The following is a 17103-nucleotide window of genomic DNA, read 5'->3' as shown; positions in this document are numbered from 1 at the left end:
CTTGCTGGTACCCGGCAGCACCACTTTTCCTCCAACCGCTAGTTTGCCTTTACCAAGGCTTGTTGGTGAAAATCCTTCACCGACACCCATCTGCAATCCCATCTTCCAGCGTGCATGCATCAGGAACTCTTCTCCAGCTTCTGTGCTGCAGTGCTGACCTGTCTTCCTTCTTCGTCACCAACTCCAAAAGGTACTTTTGGGTGGGTAATATCTCCTACTCCCCCTGGATTCCACAGACACTTCTGGACTTGGTCCCCTCTCTCCACAGGTCTCCATCTTTGGTATTCCACTGCTGGTTCCCTGCAGGCTGTTCTGGGTGTTTCCTCTTTTCATCCTTTGGGGTGGTTTTGGGGAAGTCCAGTGTTTGACTTCTGCACTCCTGGTCGCTGGGGGGTATTGCATTACTTACCTATGTGGTTTCCTAGTACTCCCTGCTCCACCCTACACAATTTACTTACCTAGGTGGAGGTCCTGTGTTCGCATTCCACTTTCTTAGTATATAGTTTGGGCTCCCCCAAGGGCTACTATTATTTCTTATTGCTATTTTACACTGTTACACTGTTTTCCAACCTTTTTATGCCTCTTACTGTTTATTAGTGTATATATATATATATATATATATATATATATATATATATATCTCCATCAAACGTTGTCCAAACATCACAGGGACAGAATCCCCCAACGAACAACAACGAGCCGTGACTCCTTGCAAGAATGTGTTTATTAGTAAGCACAAGAAAGAGAAAGAGGTTTCTTGCAAGGAGACATGGCTCGTTGTTGTTTGTCGGGGGATTCTGTCCCTGTGATGTTTGGACAACGTTTGATGTATTTATGAGGGGTCGCTGCCCTGCTGCGATTCACCGTTAGTAAGTGGCTGGTCTGAAGGCGATGTTTTCTTGTATATATATATATATATATATATATAGTATTTACTTACCTCCTATTGGAGGGTTGCCTCTCTAGTATTTTCTGATGCTGTGTTCCAAACATAAAGTACCTTTATTTTTGTACAACCAAGTGTTTTCTTTCTTGTGTGTAAGTACTGTGTGGCTGTAGTAATATTGCAAGAATGTTGCATGTCTCCCAGAGAAGCCTTGGCTGCTCATCCATAGCTACCCCTAGAGAGCCTGGCTTTTAGACACTGCCTACACTTCACTGAGAGGGGATACCTGGACCTGGTATAAGGTGTAAGTCCCATAGGTACACACCACACACCAGGCCAGCTTCCCACAGTGCAGATGTTAGATGTGCAGAAGCTGCAAGTATTTTTCCGTGCCCATGTTATGCAATGTGTTTTTCGCTTATGTTTTCACTCTACATGTCTGCATGTTCTTTCTCATCAAGGGCTAGGACATAACATGAGGGAGTCAAATAGATAAGAATGTACTAGGATGATGTTTATGGTACAGCAGGGAACGGTTTGGTTTTGGAGAGGCATCTTGGGATCTTGGCCAGTTCCAATGTGTTCCTTTCAAAGCTGACCTGAAGTAGCCAGCATTTTTTTAACAACAACTTATGGAGCGGGAGAGGTTTTCTGGAACTCTCCTCTCTGGCTTGCTTAAGGTATATAATAGACTGAAACCAGATTGACGGTGAATGGATTGAACTCGAGCAGAACCGGGACACTGGTGTCTGTTATTCCCCGGAGGGCAGTTCTCTCTTCACGGTTGACCGCGTTCAACGGCCTGTTGCTGGCAGAAGGGATGAAGCGAATTCAACTGCGCCCCATGGTGATGCATTTTTAATTCTTGTTATTTGCTTTGCATCGTGCATGTGTGTGTGTGTGTGTGTGTGTGTGTGTGTGTGTGTGTGTGTGTATATATATATATATATATATGTGCTGTTTATAGATTGAAGCAGAGTACTCTTTGTAAATGCTTTATTTCGTTGCTGTGACCATCCTTAAATGTATACTTTCAGTTGTACATTTTTGACCTTTCTTTGCGAGCATCACGGAGTGGTTTAATAAATGTAATTCTTAGACTAAGAGTTGCATACTAGAAATTCCTTTCAGTGTGTGTCTTTCATCTCTGTCCGTAGTGACGCAAAACAGCACTGAAGTCTTCGGTCGATACGATTTAGTCAGTACGGAGGTGGAGTGGGTAGCCAGTCGGCTTGGAGCCTAAGTTCAGACCGAGATGGAAGCGAAGTCTTGGACTGAGGTGACAGGGTTCAGAACTAAAGACAATGTCTTTGCCTTGGCTATTTGCGGAGCCAAGCCAGAGGGCGGGGCAGCTGAAACAGATTTTAAGAGCTGGCCATGGCATGGTGGCAGTCCGGCAACCTCTACAAGGGGCTTTTTCATAGTCGGGGTGTGTAAGAGGAGTCACAGTACTCACAGGTTGTGTAGATGTAACCTTGTGGCTTTTGATGTCCGACTGCACATCGGAATCCTAGATCGAGAATGCCTCCTCCTCTTGTTCAGGTTCCTCTTCAAAGATGTCCATGGTGTCATCCGGAGTCTTGTGCGCCATCTCCAGTCGACAAGCTATTTGGTCCCGAAACGTCTTCTTCAATCGGAAAAATCTGCAGGCGTCACAGGTAGCTTTCTGGTGATCGGGAGAAAGGCACAGGTTACACACCAGATGTTGGTCGCTATGGGGAAATTTAACAAGGCACCAAGGACAGAAACGATATGGCATTTGTTCCATCTGCCCAGCATAATGATTGGTCCCGCTGGTGAGGCAGGCCCGAGACGGGCGGGGGCGCCCCGGAGGGCGCATGGTCGGTGCCAGGACTGATGATTCGAGATGAGCACTTATAAAGAAATGGGCTATCAAAATACAATACCATAGAAAAAGAGAAGACGAAAAGAAAGATTTCAAACCGGAGCGAGTCGAAAGATGGAGCGAAAAAACACACCTCCAAGAAAAACAATATAACAAAGGAGTGGATGTCCATGCAATGTATCACTGAGAGTAACTCGATCCTGTGACTCGAAAAGCTATTTAGAAGAAAAACAACTTGCACCACTCCGGACCCAACATTATATGGCAGGAGTATGCAGAGCATGTGTATCTACAGCCACACATGCCATCAAACACTGTTATTTCAGAGCGGTAAGCCATTTAGTTTATTGTCTTAGTGTTTGAGAGTATTTTCAACAACTAGGTGTAAATCACCTCTGTTCTGTGTAAGTCAAACACAGAGTCCAAAAAAAAAAATCAACACATGTTAGAAAAAGATCCTGGAAGACTTTCACCTCGTCTAATATACTGGCAACTGTAATAAAGATATTATTACAACTGACCCGCAGACTACACCAATTACCCTCTGCTTCACCTTGGGCACATCTTCCTTTCAAATTTCACATTGTCAAAATAACGAATCCAACATACATCATCTGAATCAGAAAATAAAGTCTGTGATGCCAGCACTTAATGAAGGACAGCCTTGCGTTACATGGCAAATTAATTCATCGACCATAGTAATGGCCTCTTGATTAGATTCCCAAAGTTGATAGGGCCACACTAAAATAATTTGTACATTAAGCCCAAGGCTCCTGGTCTGAGCTAGATAATGCCATCAAGCCACCCTTGTTCTCACTTCTTCATTGGTTTCCACTGAATCAAAAGACAACTTTAGAATGGTATGTATTGCCTAACAGGACATCTAACTGCAACAACATATACTTCAACAGCCTACATTTCTTGTTGATCCTACTCAACCAGAAATAAAACTAAGCGTATGCTTTTAAGTCACGAAAAGCAAACCACACCATCACTCCGATTGTAGAGGAGGTCCCATGATCTAAAATACTCTGTTACTTTTTTCCTCCTCTTCTATTCTTTAGGAAGACTCATGAAATACAGTTTGGGACTCAACCACTGTTTTCTCCCAACTCTCCTAGGGAATGTTCCATCATAGTTATCTGTGTTATCCGTTCAGTGCTCTACTGTGGTTTGGCTAGGTTTGTGCTTTAGAAATACATGTACAAAAAGGCTGGCTACAGGACCAGATGATATTTGAACGAAAATGGCTGGATACAGGACCAGATTATATTTGAAGTGATGGATCTCTTCATTCTCTGGTGCACTAGGTTACTATCACTTAGAACAATCTTTTGCAAGTTGAAAGCCGATGATTTATTTTCTTTTTATATATTCTAAATGACAGAAAGTGCAACCAATCTTGCAAGGTATCACATTGTTACAAATAAAATAAATAATAAACACTCATAGGTTTATACACAGATCAGAGCAAACAATTTATTTATGTTCTATCCACCTCTTAGACATGCCATTTCATTAAAAAGGAAGCATAAGTGCTTAGAAGAAGAAACAACACCCCAACCAAGGCAATAACTCAAGGTCTCGTTTTAGATATTGCAGGACTGAAAAGCCTGGGGCTGAGCAAATGGCTGTATATTTATTAGTGGGTCATATATTGAAGGAATTGCAGGCATTGAGGACTGTTTGTTTAGGACAACAAAGGTCTCACAATGCAAGGAATAGCTAGCACTGTGTGTTTGACATCATATTTGTTGACTGCAGTTTCAGTGCTTTTGTAACGTTACATCTTTTAGCTTTGATAAATGCAGTTCACCATGTCCTTCTTTTGACCCAGCTGCAAGAGATCCAGCCTGAAGCAGAGTCCAGAGTTTAATAAACAAGACCCAGGTAGCTTTGGCTACTTAATTCAAGCTCTGTCTATCTGCCATAAAAATGGATGACTACTGAATGTACAAACTTCTTTTCCGATGCCTCTACTAAGCTTGTTAGTCATTACTAAGTTCATGCATTTTACCACAGTAGACTTTCAATAGAATCATTGATTTACTTGGTTGTCTATGTTGAGTAGACTTGGTCTGACATGTACTCACATCCCGAAAGAAAATGCACATCTCTCCACTCTGATGACTTTACACAGGCTTTAGGTGTTCTTCATTATTAACAGGGTTTATTATGTACAACATCTCTAATTCAGTCACAATTTACAATATATCAATCCCTAAGAGTTGCCTTCAAGACATTTTCTCTAATCACAGGCACAGTTTATATCAAGGTGTTCACAAATCCTGTCTGAATGTGTATGTTGTCATGTGGGTTGGGTAATAGTGGTTCAGTGCCTATCTCCGGTGCTTGTAGCTTTGGTAGCCGAGTTTACATTTTCATACTACTACTGCAATTTAAGGTCTTAGGGCCAGATGTATCAAAGGGTTTTACCCATTCTGTGCCTATGGAAAAATGTGTTCATACATATGGCCCTTAGTGTACACATGAGCCAGTAGTTATGCCTCTCTCCAGGACTTCATGGTGGCATCCACTATGGTGAACACCTTCAGGATCTCAGTATCATGTTCATGAGACTAATCTAGGAATGGGAGAAAATATTCTTAGGCTTTGTGAGACAAGACAGAATATGAGTAACACTTCTCAAATGCCAAGTGCCTAGCAACACTGCAGATTGTTTATGTGTTTTCCACTCCTGCTCTCAGTCCACATTCAGGCTTGCTTCACAGCACCTATTCCCTTCTTTGCTTCGTCATTTGTGATTTACTTTAGGTCAGACTCCGTATGTAGGAAAGTGTCCCTTTTACACTTTTTACCAGATATCTGATGCTAACTTGACTAAGTGTGTGCTAAGATCCTGATAACCAGGCCCCCAGCAGCTGTGTTCTTTCCTTAAATTGGACCATTGCTTCCACAATTGTCACACCTCTGACACACAACTAAGTCCCTTGTAAAAGGTACCAGTGGTAACAAGGGCCTGGTGGCCAGAGAGGGTCCCTAAGGGCTGCAGCAAGTATTGTGCCACCCTAAGGGACCAGTCACCAAACACATGCACACTGCCATTGCAGATTGTGTGTGCTGGTGGGAAGAAAAAGGTAAAGTGGACATGGTATCCCTCCCTGGGTGCCATGCCCACAAACCCCTGCCTGTGGCACAGGTAATTCACCACTCTAGCAGGCCTTAAAGCCCTAAAGCAGGGTGCACTACACCACAGGTAAGGTCATAGCTGCATGAGCAATATGCCCCTACAGTGTCTACGGCCATTCTTAGACATTGTAAGTGCAGTGTGGCCATATTGAGAACATGGGCTGGGGGTTTGTCATTATGAACTCCACAGCTCCAAGTTGGCTTCACAGAAGACTGGGAATTTTTGTATAAAACGTCTCAGCTCAATAAACCCACACTGATGCCAGTGTTGGATTTATAGTGAAATCCACCGAGAGGGCATCTTAGAGATGCCCTCTGACATTCACCCAACTCTCTACTATGTGGCTGACTGGTCTATGCCAGCCTGCTACCACCAGACAAGTTTCTGACCCCATGGGGTGAGAGCCTTCGTGCTCTCAGGATTCGAGGACAAAGTCTGCAATGGGTGGAGGTGCTTCAAACCTCCTCTCCTGCAGGAACAGCAACACTTGGTGGTGACCCTCAAAGGCTCCTGCCTTTTGTTCAGCTGCCTCAGGGCAATCCAACTAGTGGAGATGCCCGCCCCTCAGACCAGGCCCCACTTTTTGGCAGCAGGTCCGGCAGGAAAATTAGAAAACACCAGGAGGCATGTCCACCCCAGCTGGAGCCACCCCTAGAGGTGAATCCCTGCTGGCAGAATCTTCCATCTTATTTTGGAGGAAGATAGCTGATAGGGTTAGGTATGTGCCCCCCTCCCCAAAGGGAGTGGGCACAGGAAGGGTGTAGCCATGCTCAGGATCAGTAGCCATTGGCTACTGACCTCTGACCACTATAACGCCCCTGAATCTAGTATTTAGGGGTACCCCTGAACTGTACTCTTGAGATTCCTGGCAACCTAAAGAAGAAGAAGGACTGAAGAGTCGACCAGCAGTGACAACTCTAGATGACAACTGACTTGGCCACAGCCCTACCAGCCTGCCTGCAGCTTCAAGACTCCTGCTACAAGAAGGCAATTTGTCCTGTAGGACCAGCAACCTCCACAAATGCTCAGAGGACTGCCTGCCTTTCCTAGAGACCAGATCTCCCGAGGATAGCGGTCCTTTCCACAAAGAAACCTCCAACAAGGACTCTAGAGTCCTCTGGATCCCTGAGTCCTGCCCACTCTGCACCAGACAACCACAGGTCGAATCCAGATGGCCCACCTGACCAGAGAGAGTCCCCAGGCGATTCTGACCTCGATTCCACCCCAGGTTGACCCCTCCTGGCCACCACGTCAACGCCTGCAGCCTGAATCCAGAAGACCCCCTGACAGCGACCGGATTTGGTGAAGATACCCGACACCTAAAGGTACCCCTGCACCCGCAGCCCACTGGCCTTGGGAACACAGCCGATGGTCCCGCGACATCCAGAGGAGCTTCAACTGACTTGTCCAGCTATTGGTCTTCTTCAGCTGACCCCCTGGACGAAGCCTGCAGCCTCTTTGTGAACCTGGAGTTCCTCATTGGGGCCCTTGATGCTGTGTTTGCACCCTGCACCCGGCTGCCCCTGTGCTGCTGAGGTTGTGTGTTTGGTGCTGACCTGTGTCCCCCTGGTGCTGATCTAAACCCCCCCCAGGGCCCGTGTCCTGAGACCGCAAGTACTTAACTGCAAACCGCTCACTTCCGAGTGCCCTCAGTCTCCATAGGAATCCATTGATCGCCCAACACTAACTTGGGCCGGCCCTATGTTGCTGGTGGTGCCCCCTTGGTGTCTTCCTATACTTTGCCCTATGGACACCTTAACCCCAGAAGCCGGGACTAAGTCTGGTACTTACCTGTAAAATGGATGTGTCCCCCCCCACCATGCCACCCCACAGGACCACATTGCCTTCAATGAAAATTGCACTGTCTACTTTTGATATTGAAAAGTATTACTTACCTGAAAACTGTTTTAACTGTGAATTACAAACAAAGTGCATTTGATACTTGAAAGTGATACATTATGGAAGCTGCATTTACCTGCAACAAAGATCCTTCTGGGTCTGCAAATAAAGTAACAAAGTATATTTTCTGATACATAAAACACTGGACTGGAGTTGGTCATTGAGTGTGTGCCTCATTTCTTGACTGTGTGTACAACAAATGCTTTGCACTACCCTCTGATGAGCCTAACTGCTTGACCGCACTACCACACAAGAGAGCATTAGTATTTTCTACTTTAGCCTCTGTAAAGCCTCTGGGGATCCATTGGACTCTGTGCACACTATACCTTACTTTGGTATAGCATATACAGAGCCAGCTTCCTACATCATTCACTTCTGCCTTTCTTGTTTATAAATCTCATTTGAAGATTCTGGAACAGTCCCAGATGTCTTGAACTACTGGACTCCTCCATGCCTGACATTTGATGTGTTTTATTACTAGTGCATAGATGTTCCTTCTTCTTATGCTTGTGCCATTGCTCTATGTTAATTGTGCCTTTTATCTTATAATTTTCCAGATTCTTCCTTCTTTTTCATTATTCCAATAGTGTCTCAGACTGGAATGCCATAAAGTCTATATTTGGTAGAGATGGTGAATATATACACTGACTATCAGAGCTCGTATGGAACCAGCCTGAGCCTATACCAAAAGTCTTGCAGGTCTTTGGAAAACAAGTTTGTGCTATTTTCCAACTTTCTTAAAATATGTAAAGGAGGTAGCTCCTTCTTTGAGCTGGGTGCCCAACTCTGGAGCACTTAGACATTCCTATATGACTTATATCTGCTCCTTTAGCTAATATTACTGACATGCGCCATCCAAGTGAAGCACATGGTGCTTAAGAAAATGTGCTTTCTAACAAAAACACAGGGAATCCTAGACTTGACCTGTTACGTTTACACTAACTAGAGTGGGGTAGGTGTATAGGCAAAGGCAGAATGTAGGGAAAGCTGGACCATTCTGCCTCTGTTCAACCTTTCCTAAGTCTCTTTTCCACCACTGACTCGACATCATTAGCACACAATATTTTCTTCTGTCTCCCAACAGTTTACAAGGTTCTGCTGGACTGTAGCTGTACCCAAGGTGGAGTGGCACCTAAACTGGAAGGTAGCTTCTAACTTAGCACTCGGCTACTGGGAAAACTAGAGTCTGAAACAGCTGTTTACCAGTGCAAGGGACCACACCTTTTTCTTGTACCGTTATAAGGTGATCTACCGACCCCTTGGGGTAAATCCATTCAGACCAACTTAACAGGGTTTGTTTATACTTTCCCCTTGATGTCAATGACATGGTTGTACTTGTGTGAATGAAGGAGGAGTCTATATGCCAGGTGCATGAGTACTGCTGTTACAGCACAAAATGGAGGCTTCTCTTCAGGTTGGCTACTCCGTTGTGCTCTACTTGATGAGCCAACCTGCACTGGCTTCCACGAGGCAAGGTGGGCCTTAGTTCTCTTACGCATCCACAGTCAGCTCCTGCCTCGAGAACCCCATGGATAAATGTACTAACTGAAACCATTCAGGATGTTTGGGCATTCCAGTTTGCTGATCTACTCATCAACAGCTCAACCCAATTGAGATGTTGGGCCTGAGACACCCCACTACTAATCCAAGTTACCATTTGTCGCTCTTCATTGGAACATGACAGTGAAACTACCCCATGATATGTTTGGATGGGGTTATAGATTCTTAAAGGGTACATCCATTCTGCCAGAACCCAGATGTTCATAAGCTCGGTCTCTTAAAAGCAGGTACTTCTTAGTTGACTTGGTTCAAGAAATTCTGCTGTACCAGCTATGAGAAGAGATTGTACCACAATCAGATTTTTGACCAGTTGTTCTGACCCACAGCTATGGAGAAATGCAGAACCAAGGGATGAGGTCCTAATGCTATGACTACGCCAGGGCCATACTGACTGAGCCGTGCATGCAGGGCGGGTTTTGCAAATAGACTGCCCTGCAGCCCTAGATAAATGTGACTCTTTTTTTCTTGGCTTAACTCTAAAACTCACTGACACATTTGTGTGACAGAAGGATGTAGGACATCCCAGAGACGATGGAGGATTATGTCTGTTGGTGAGCACACACTTCTGACCCTTTAGTACCCAATGGCGTATAGCAAGGATAATCTTAATGAAGATTGCTGAAGCCTTTGCAAGTTTGACGGAGTCAATAATTATTGCCTCCATGAGACATGGGTTCTCACCTTAGTTCCTAGATGTATTCCACTGGATGAGGGAAATCGCTGTGAACCACTGTATTCAGACTTACAGTACTAGTGATAATGCAACAGGGCACTGCGGTAGGACCAAATGCCCTGTTTGGACCAGTTTCATTGTGTCTTCTCTAGAATTTTTTACTCCGACAAGCTGCTACCGAGAAGGAAACATACAGTTTAAATCCACCATCAGGCATTTTCAGTTTACATCATGTGTAACTTGGAAACAGGGATGGAAATCTGTGTGTTTGATCTGCCACTTCTTCAAAGTTTGGCACACTTGTTTTTATTTAGTTTAGGAAATACTTGCACAGAACATGTGTTTTAGAAAAGCAATGGACCTGCTGTTCCTTCTAGTTTATATTATTGTCCATCTAGCATTAAAACACCACAAGGAAACTGTGCCATATAAATGAATAAACCTTAAAATAACTCTTTACAATACAAATAGGGATAGGCGAATAATAATGCAAACCTACAACTATATCACAGCTAGTTTAATTGATCAGGTTTGCTGTCTATGTCTGAGCAGTGAAGAGCCATAAAAGAACGTCCAAGGTAGGACACTGACATAGAAAGATTATTACAAATGGAAGAATAAGGAACAGATCTACATCTAAAGAACAGCCTGCCAGGAAATGAAAACTTTTTTATGCTCGTGTGTAAAAAAAAATGTAAATTAGCACTTGTATAGCGCACTACTCACCCTTTAGGGTCTCAAGGCGCTGTACTCATACCGCTATGGAACCCCTCCTGGCTTTTCCCTGTGAGGCACCCACTCCTGAGCACCCCCAGGGTGAAGCCAGGCATCCAAGCGCTGTTGGGGCCGTTGTGGAGATTAAGCAAGCTATTGCCCAGAGTTGCAGAGTGGGACCCATGAATTAGATTAGGCACCGAGGTGAGAATTATCTGGTCAAGGGGAATTGAGCCCAAGACCTGCCGAAGCGGGACTTGAACCCTGGTCTTGAGCCAGATCTCTGCTTCAGGGTCTGCCGCTCTAACCATTGAGCCACACTTCTCCACAATGTGAGCCATTCAAATGTTCATTACCTCTATAATAGAAGCTTTCCTCTTTACATTCTTGTATGATGTTGGCAATATCTTTTCTGTGAAGGTGAGTATTTGAAATGGGACACTCGAAAAAGCCCTTTTAAAAAAAGAAAGAAGGTTAAACTTGCGGGAGTTTCACAGCACCACCAGAAAAGTAACAAATGATTAACATGCCTTATCAAAACCAAAAGATAAACGAATGTGTAGAGGAAACCAAACATTATACATATTCATTATAAACTATAACTTGTTGACATTGTGAATTCATGATTGCTGGATGGACACAGGTTGTGTTAATTGAGCTGCCAGGTATTAAATTAGCAAGCCACATTTCAGACCCTGCCTTCTCTATATCATGTTTGGTCTTTAAGTATCTCTATAGGTCTAAACCCCAGTGTTAAACATCATAATAACAGACCCTTCTGTAGCGCATCCTGTAATTTAGGGCTCAGGTCTACAGCGTTTGCATTCCTAATCCACAAATGTAAATGATGTAATTCAGTGCACCACCACTGAGCAAGGAAGTCCAGGTTACTGCAGTCCTACACAACCTACTGAACAGGTGCGCTGTTGTGCTTTCTGGATTACTAACAGTCCCATAAAGGGCTTAGGGAAGCAGTGGTGATCCAAATGATCTTTTGTTAATTAATTACACACTCAAGGATCATTAGAGAAGGAAAATGCATTTTGACATTTATTTTAAAATAGCTATTTTAATGGCCCTGAATCTAGTGCACACAATATTGTGTGGTATCATCACAGAAGATGAACAGTGAAAACCACAGGGAGAAATTCTAAAATTATCACAATCTGTTACCCTAACATCCTCACTGTGCTATCCCTAAACGCTATTGTTGTTCCAGCAGAAGCAATAAATAATAAGCCTAATTTTCGTATTTCAGGGTAGGTTTGTTGTCTGTTTTGAATATTTTGCCAGCTATTTTGAGCACAAGGGCAAAGAGATTGAGTCTGTATGAGACACAATCCTGGCACCAGGCAGTGCAGTCACAGCCTTGCAAGAGCAGTGGAATCTGATGATGTGACCATCCGGATCTGCATCTGGATCTGTGCCTTGGGGAAAGTTTCTCTCTCCCTCAGTGGTCAGTTCCTGGGGTTTATACAGGGTACTGACCACTAATTATTATCTTATGTTTTCAGAATCAAATGGGGATTTTAAGACACTAGGGATAACAGGACTTCACTAGCAGGATGCAAAATACACCATCTATGTAAAAAGCCTCTAAGCATTTGTGTCATCTTTAGCTCATGCTTACTTTAAGTGTCTACTTATGTCAATATTCTTGCATCCGCTATCTCTGGCCTCCTTTCCTCTTTTTCCACTATATGTACTTTTCTGTGTCTGCCGTACACACATCGGATAAGTATTATAATGATAACGCACAGGATCCACACATCACTAAAGGAGCTGGGTTGTGCAGAACCGCACCAGGCATTTCAGGACAATACTTTGCCTTACTGTGTGCCCTGTGGGCTGCAAACAATCCATCACATGATGATGTGAGGTTTTCCATTTATAAAACACAGTTATCTATATTATTAAACTTTAAATTCACTACTCATTAGTCTTGTTTGTACACATAAAAATATCTACTCCTACTGAGGCGGATTTTGATATATGGAAACACTTAGGTGGTCATTACAAACCTGGCGGACGGTGTTAAAGCGGCGGTAAGACAGCCAACAGGCCGGCGGTAAAAAATTTGCAATTATGACCGTGGCGGAAACCGCCAACAAAGACAGCCACTTTAACACTCAGACCGCCACGGCAGTACAAACAAACAGCGCGGCGCTCACCGCCAACAGACAGGCGGAAGACAATGTACAGCCCACACTATTATGACAGGGCAATCCGCCACCTTTTCTGGGGCGGATTCACCGCGGATAAAAACAAGGCGGAAACAGGAATCCCACAGGGAAAACGCTCACCTCTACACACCCCACGAGGAACGAGGACACCATGGAACCGGAACTCCAAATTCTACCTGCGATAGTCTTCCTGCTCCTCTACCAGGAGCACGAACGCCGGCGGCGAAGACCAGGGTGAGTACTGCACCTACGACACAGGGGAGGGGGGGGGAGGGAAAAAACCGGGACACACACACGCAATACGCAACACCCTCACCCACTACAACACACACACTAATAGATGTTGATACATTACAGTTACACCCCTCAAGCCCCCCTGAAGAATGCAAAGACAAACGGAAATTATAGTAATGATTGTAATCTATTAAAATCCAGTACTCCAAAATATATATACACCATAAACAAATATATACACCAATAATACAAGTCCAGGTATTGCACCATTTATAGTCCGTGGACCACTGGGCCCAAAATGCATGGGCGAGGCCAACACTCGATACCCGATCAAAACAGAGAGAACACTGCAGGGGCATCAGATAGAAATACAACAGGCACCTCAGGGGGAAGGGAAGGGGGGTCACCTCAGCCTGATGAGTGTACAACGCCAGATCCACGAGGGGGTTCAATGCCCACTGATGTATCCTGGGGAGTGTAAAGCCACAGTCTCTCAAGTCTCTACAGTGGGTGGGTTGCCCACTGCCATATCCTGGGGAGTGCAAAGCCACAGTCTCTCAAGTCTCTACAGTGGGTGGTTTGCCCACTGTTCAATGCTGGGGAGTGCAAAGCCACAGTCTCTCAAGTCTCTACAGTGGGTGGGTTGCCCACTGTTCAATCCTGGGGAGTGCAAAGCCACAGTCTCTCAAGTCTCTACAGTGGGTGGGTTGCCCACTGTTCAATCCTGGGGAGTGCAAAGCCACAGTCTCTCAAGTCTCTACAGTGGGTGGGTTGACCACTGCCATATCCTGGGGAGTGCAAAGCCACAGTCTCTCAAGTCTCTACAGTGGGTGGTTTGCCCACTGTTCAATCCTGGGGATTGCAAAGCCACAGTCTCTCAAGTCTCTACAGTGGGTGGGTTGCCCACTGTTCAATCCTGGGGAGTGCAAAGCCACAGTCTCTCAAGTCTCTACAGTGGGTGGGTTGCCCACTGTTCAATCCTGGGGAGTGCAAAGCCACAGTCTCTCAAGTGGATAACAGTCTCCACTGGTTCTGGAGGGGGACTGGTGCCCAGAGTGCTTCATCCTGTGAAGGACAGAGGTAGTGGATGGATGTCTCCACTGGTTCTGGAGGGGGACTGGTGCCCAGAGTGCATCACTCACCCCGTGAAGGACCCAGTTGCGTCAGTGCCCCTGCCGCTCATGGGCTAGCGGTGCTTGAGTTGGCGGTCCTTCATGGCCCAGCGGTGCTTGTGCTGGCGGTGCCCTGTTCAGCGGTGCTTGTGCTGGCGGTCCTTCAGGGCCCAGCGGTGCTTGTGCTGGCTGTGCCCTGTTCAGCGGTGCTTGTGCTCCTTCATGGCCCAGCGGTGCTTGTGCTGGAGGTGCCCTGTTCAGCGGTGCTTGTGCTGGTGGTCCTTCATGGCCCAGCGGTGCTTGTGCTGGCGGTGCCCTGTTCAGCGGTACTTGTGCTGGCGGTCCTTTATGGCCAAGCGGTGCTTGTGCTGGCGGTGCCCTGTTCAGCGGTGCTTGAGTTGGCGGTCCTTCATGGCCCAGCAGTGCTTGTGCTGGCGGTCCTTCATGGCCCAGCAGTGCTTGTGCTGGTGGTGTCCTTATCAGCGGTGCTTGTGCTGGCGGTCCTTCATGGCCCAGCGGTGCTTGTGCTGGCGGTGCCCTGTTCAGAAGTGCTTGTGCTGGCGGTCCTTCATGGAACGCGGGGCTTGTGTTGGCGGTCCTTCATGGCCCAGCGGTGCTTGTGCTGTAGGTGCCCTGTTCAGCGGTGCTTGCGCTGGCGGTCCTTCATGGCCCAGCGGTGCTTGTGCTAGCGGTGCCCTGTTCAGCGGTGCTTGAGTTGGCGGTTCTTCATGGCCCAGCGGTGCTTGTGCTGGCGGTACCCTGTTCAGCGGTGCTTGTGCTGGCGGTCCTTCATGGCCCAGCGGTGCTTGTTCTGGCGGTGCCCTGTTCAGCGGTGCTTGCGCTGGCGGTCCTTCATGGCCCAGCGGGGCTTGTGCTGGCGGTCCTCTATGGCCCAGCGGGGCTTTTGCTGGCGGTGCACTGTTCAGCGGTGCTTGTGCTGGCGGTCCTTCATGGCCCAGCGGGGCTTGAGTTGGCGGTCCTTCATGGCCCAGTGGTGCTTGTGCTGGCGGTGCCCTGTTCAGCGGTGCATGTGCTGGCGGTCCTTCATGGCCCAGCGGAGCTTGTGCTGGCGGTCCTTCATGGCCCAGCGGAGCTTGTGCTGGCGGTCCTTCATGGCCCAGCGGAGCTTGTGCTGGCGGTCCTTCATGGCCCAGCGGAGCTTGTGCTGGCGGTCCTTCACGGATCAGCTGGGCTGGGGCTGACGGTGCCCTCCTGGGCAGCTGGACTGGGGCTGGCGGTGGACTCCTGGGCAGCTGGGCTGGGACTGGCGGTGGACTCCTGGACAGCTGGGCGGGGCTGGCGGTGGACTCCTGGACAGCTGGGCGGGGCTGGCGGTGGCCTCCTGGGCAGCTGGGATGGGGCTGGCAGTGGCCTCCTGGGCAGCTGGGCTGGGGCTGGCAGTGGCCTCCAGGGCAGCGGGGATGATGGTGGTCTTCTCCGCCGTGCAGCTCTTCCCAGACTTGCCGGGTTTCTTGTGGCCCTTCCCCACCTTGGGAGGTGTCACAGCTGACTCCACACTCCCACTGGGACCCCTGGGAGCGGCTTTGATGGCTGGAGTCTTCCCCCTCTCCCGCCGGGCACTGGCCAACTTCTGATGCTTTACAGGTGGGGGACTGGCTGTGCTGTGGCTCCGTGCCACACTGGCTGTCCTGGTGGCCGGTACACTCCACATACCGGTGACTACAGGCACCACTGGTCCCGGAGATGTTGTGGCTGAGGTGCTACTTCAGGACCTATGAGATGGGCGGGGTGGGGGAGGTGTGGGAAAGAGGTCAATGGTGGACAGGAAAAGTTTCTTAGACACACTGGGACGGGTAGCTGGAGGGGGTTTGGGAGTGGAGGAAGAGGTGGTGGTAGTAGGAGGTGTACGTTTGGTGACTTTGGGTGCAGGTGCATGCGCTGGAGGCTGTCGTGAGGTGGATGACTGTTGGGTGGGTGTGTGGCTGCGTTTGTGTACCTTGGGAGGGGGCGTCACAGACACACTGGGAGAGGACACAGGGGACGTGTGAATGGTAGTGGGGTTGGTGACTGCACGTGAGCGGGGTGTGCTGGTGGGTGTGCTGGTGAGGGACGTAGTGGCTGTAGAGGTAGTGCATGCAGGTGTGAGTGTAGACGAGACTGGGAGGGAGGAGGGAGACGACGAGGAGGGGGACACAGTGGAGGCAGTGCATGTTGGTGTGTCTGCATGTGTGTGTTGCTTGCGTGAGTGCCTGTGGGATGTGTGGTGCTTATGTTTGCCTGAGCTTCCCTTGTATGGTGAGGTGTATGCAGGCTGGTCTGATGGTGTTCTTGGGATAGGCAGAGGTACAGGGGATTGGGTCTGGGTGGAGGTAGTTGGAGGGGGGAGGCTAGAGACGGGGACAATGGCTGCCATCAGTGCTGAGGCCAGAGTCTGAAATGCTCGGTGAAGGGCCTCCTGACCAGAATGAATGCCCTCCTGGAATGCATTAGTTTGTTGCAACTGCCTTTCTACACCCTGGATGGCATTCAAAATGGTAGACTGCCCAACAGTGAGGGACCTGAGGAGGTCAATGGCCTCCTCACTGAGGGCAACAGGGGTGACAGGGGCAGGGGCTGAGGTGCCTGGGGTGAAGGTGATGCTCACCCTCCTGGGTGAGCAGGCACGGGGCAAAGGCAGAGGGGCTGCTGGGAGGACGGTGCTGGTAGGGGGGGGTGGCGGCTGTACCTGTAGATGCGGGGGGCACAGATGTTGCCGCCACCACAAGGGAGCTCCCATCAGAGGACGTGTCCGTGTCGCTGGTGTCAGCTCCTGTCCCCACCGTGAAGCTCCCCTCGCCCTCCATCCCACTGGTGAATTTCGAGTCCATAGTCTCGCCCTCCAGGG

General features: G+C 47.8%; 1 protein-coding gene across 1 annotated transcript in view; it reads right to left on the bottom strand.

Annotated features, from left to right (window-relative positions):
• Window positions 1–17103, bottom strand: part of OCIAD2 (OCIA domain containing 2) — a 75062-nt gene that overhangs the window by 36020 nt on the left and 21939 nt on the right. The window contains exon 2 of the mRNA XM_069201494.1: window positions 11086–11182. Coding sequence (XP_069057595.1) covers window positions 11086–11182 — 97 coding nt within the window. The remainder of the gene's footprint in view (window positions 1–11085; window positions 11183–17103) is intronic.

This window comes from Pleurodeles waltl, chromosome 1_2 (assembly GCF_031143425.1).
Source record: "Pleurodeles waltl isolate 20211129_DDA chromosome 1_2, aPleWal1.hap1.20221129, whole genome shotgun sequence".
NCBI classification, from domain to species: domain Eukaryota; kingdom Metazoa; phylum Chordata; class Amphibia; order Caudata; family Salamandridae; genus Pleurodeles; species Pleurodeles waltl.
The sequence above is the reverse complement of the archived record's forward strand: the minus strand, read 5'-3'. Positions and strand labels throughout refer to the sequence as shown.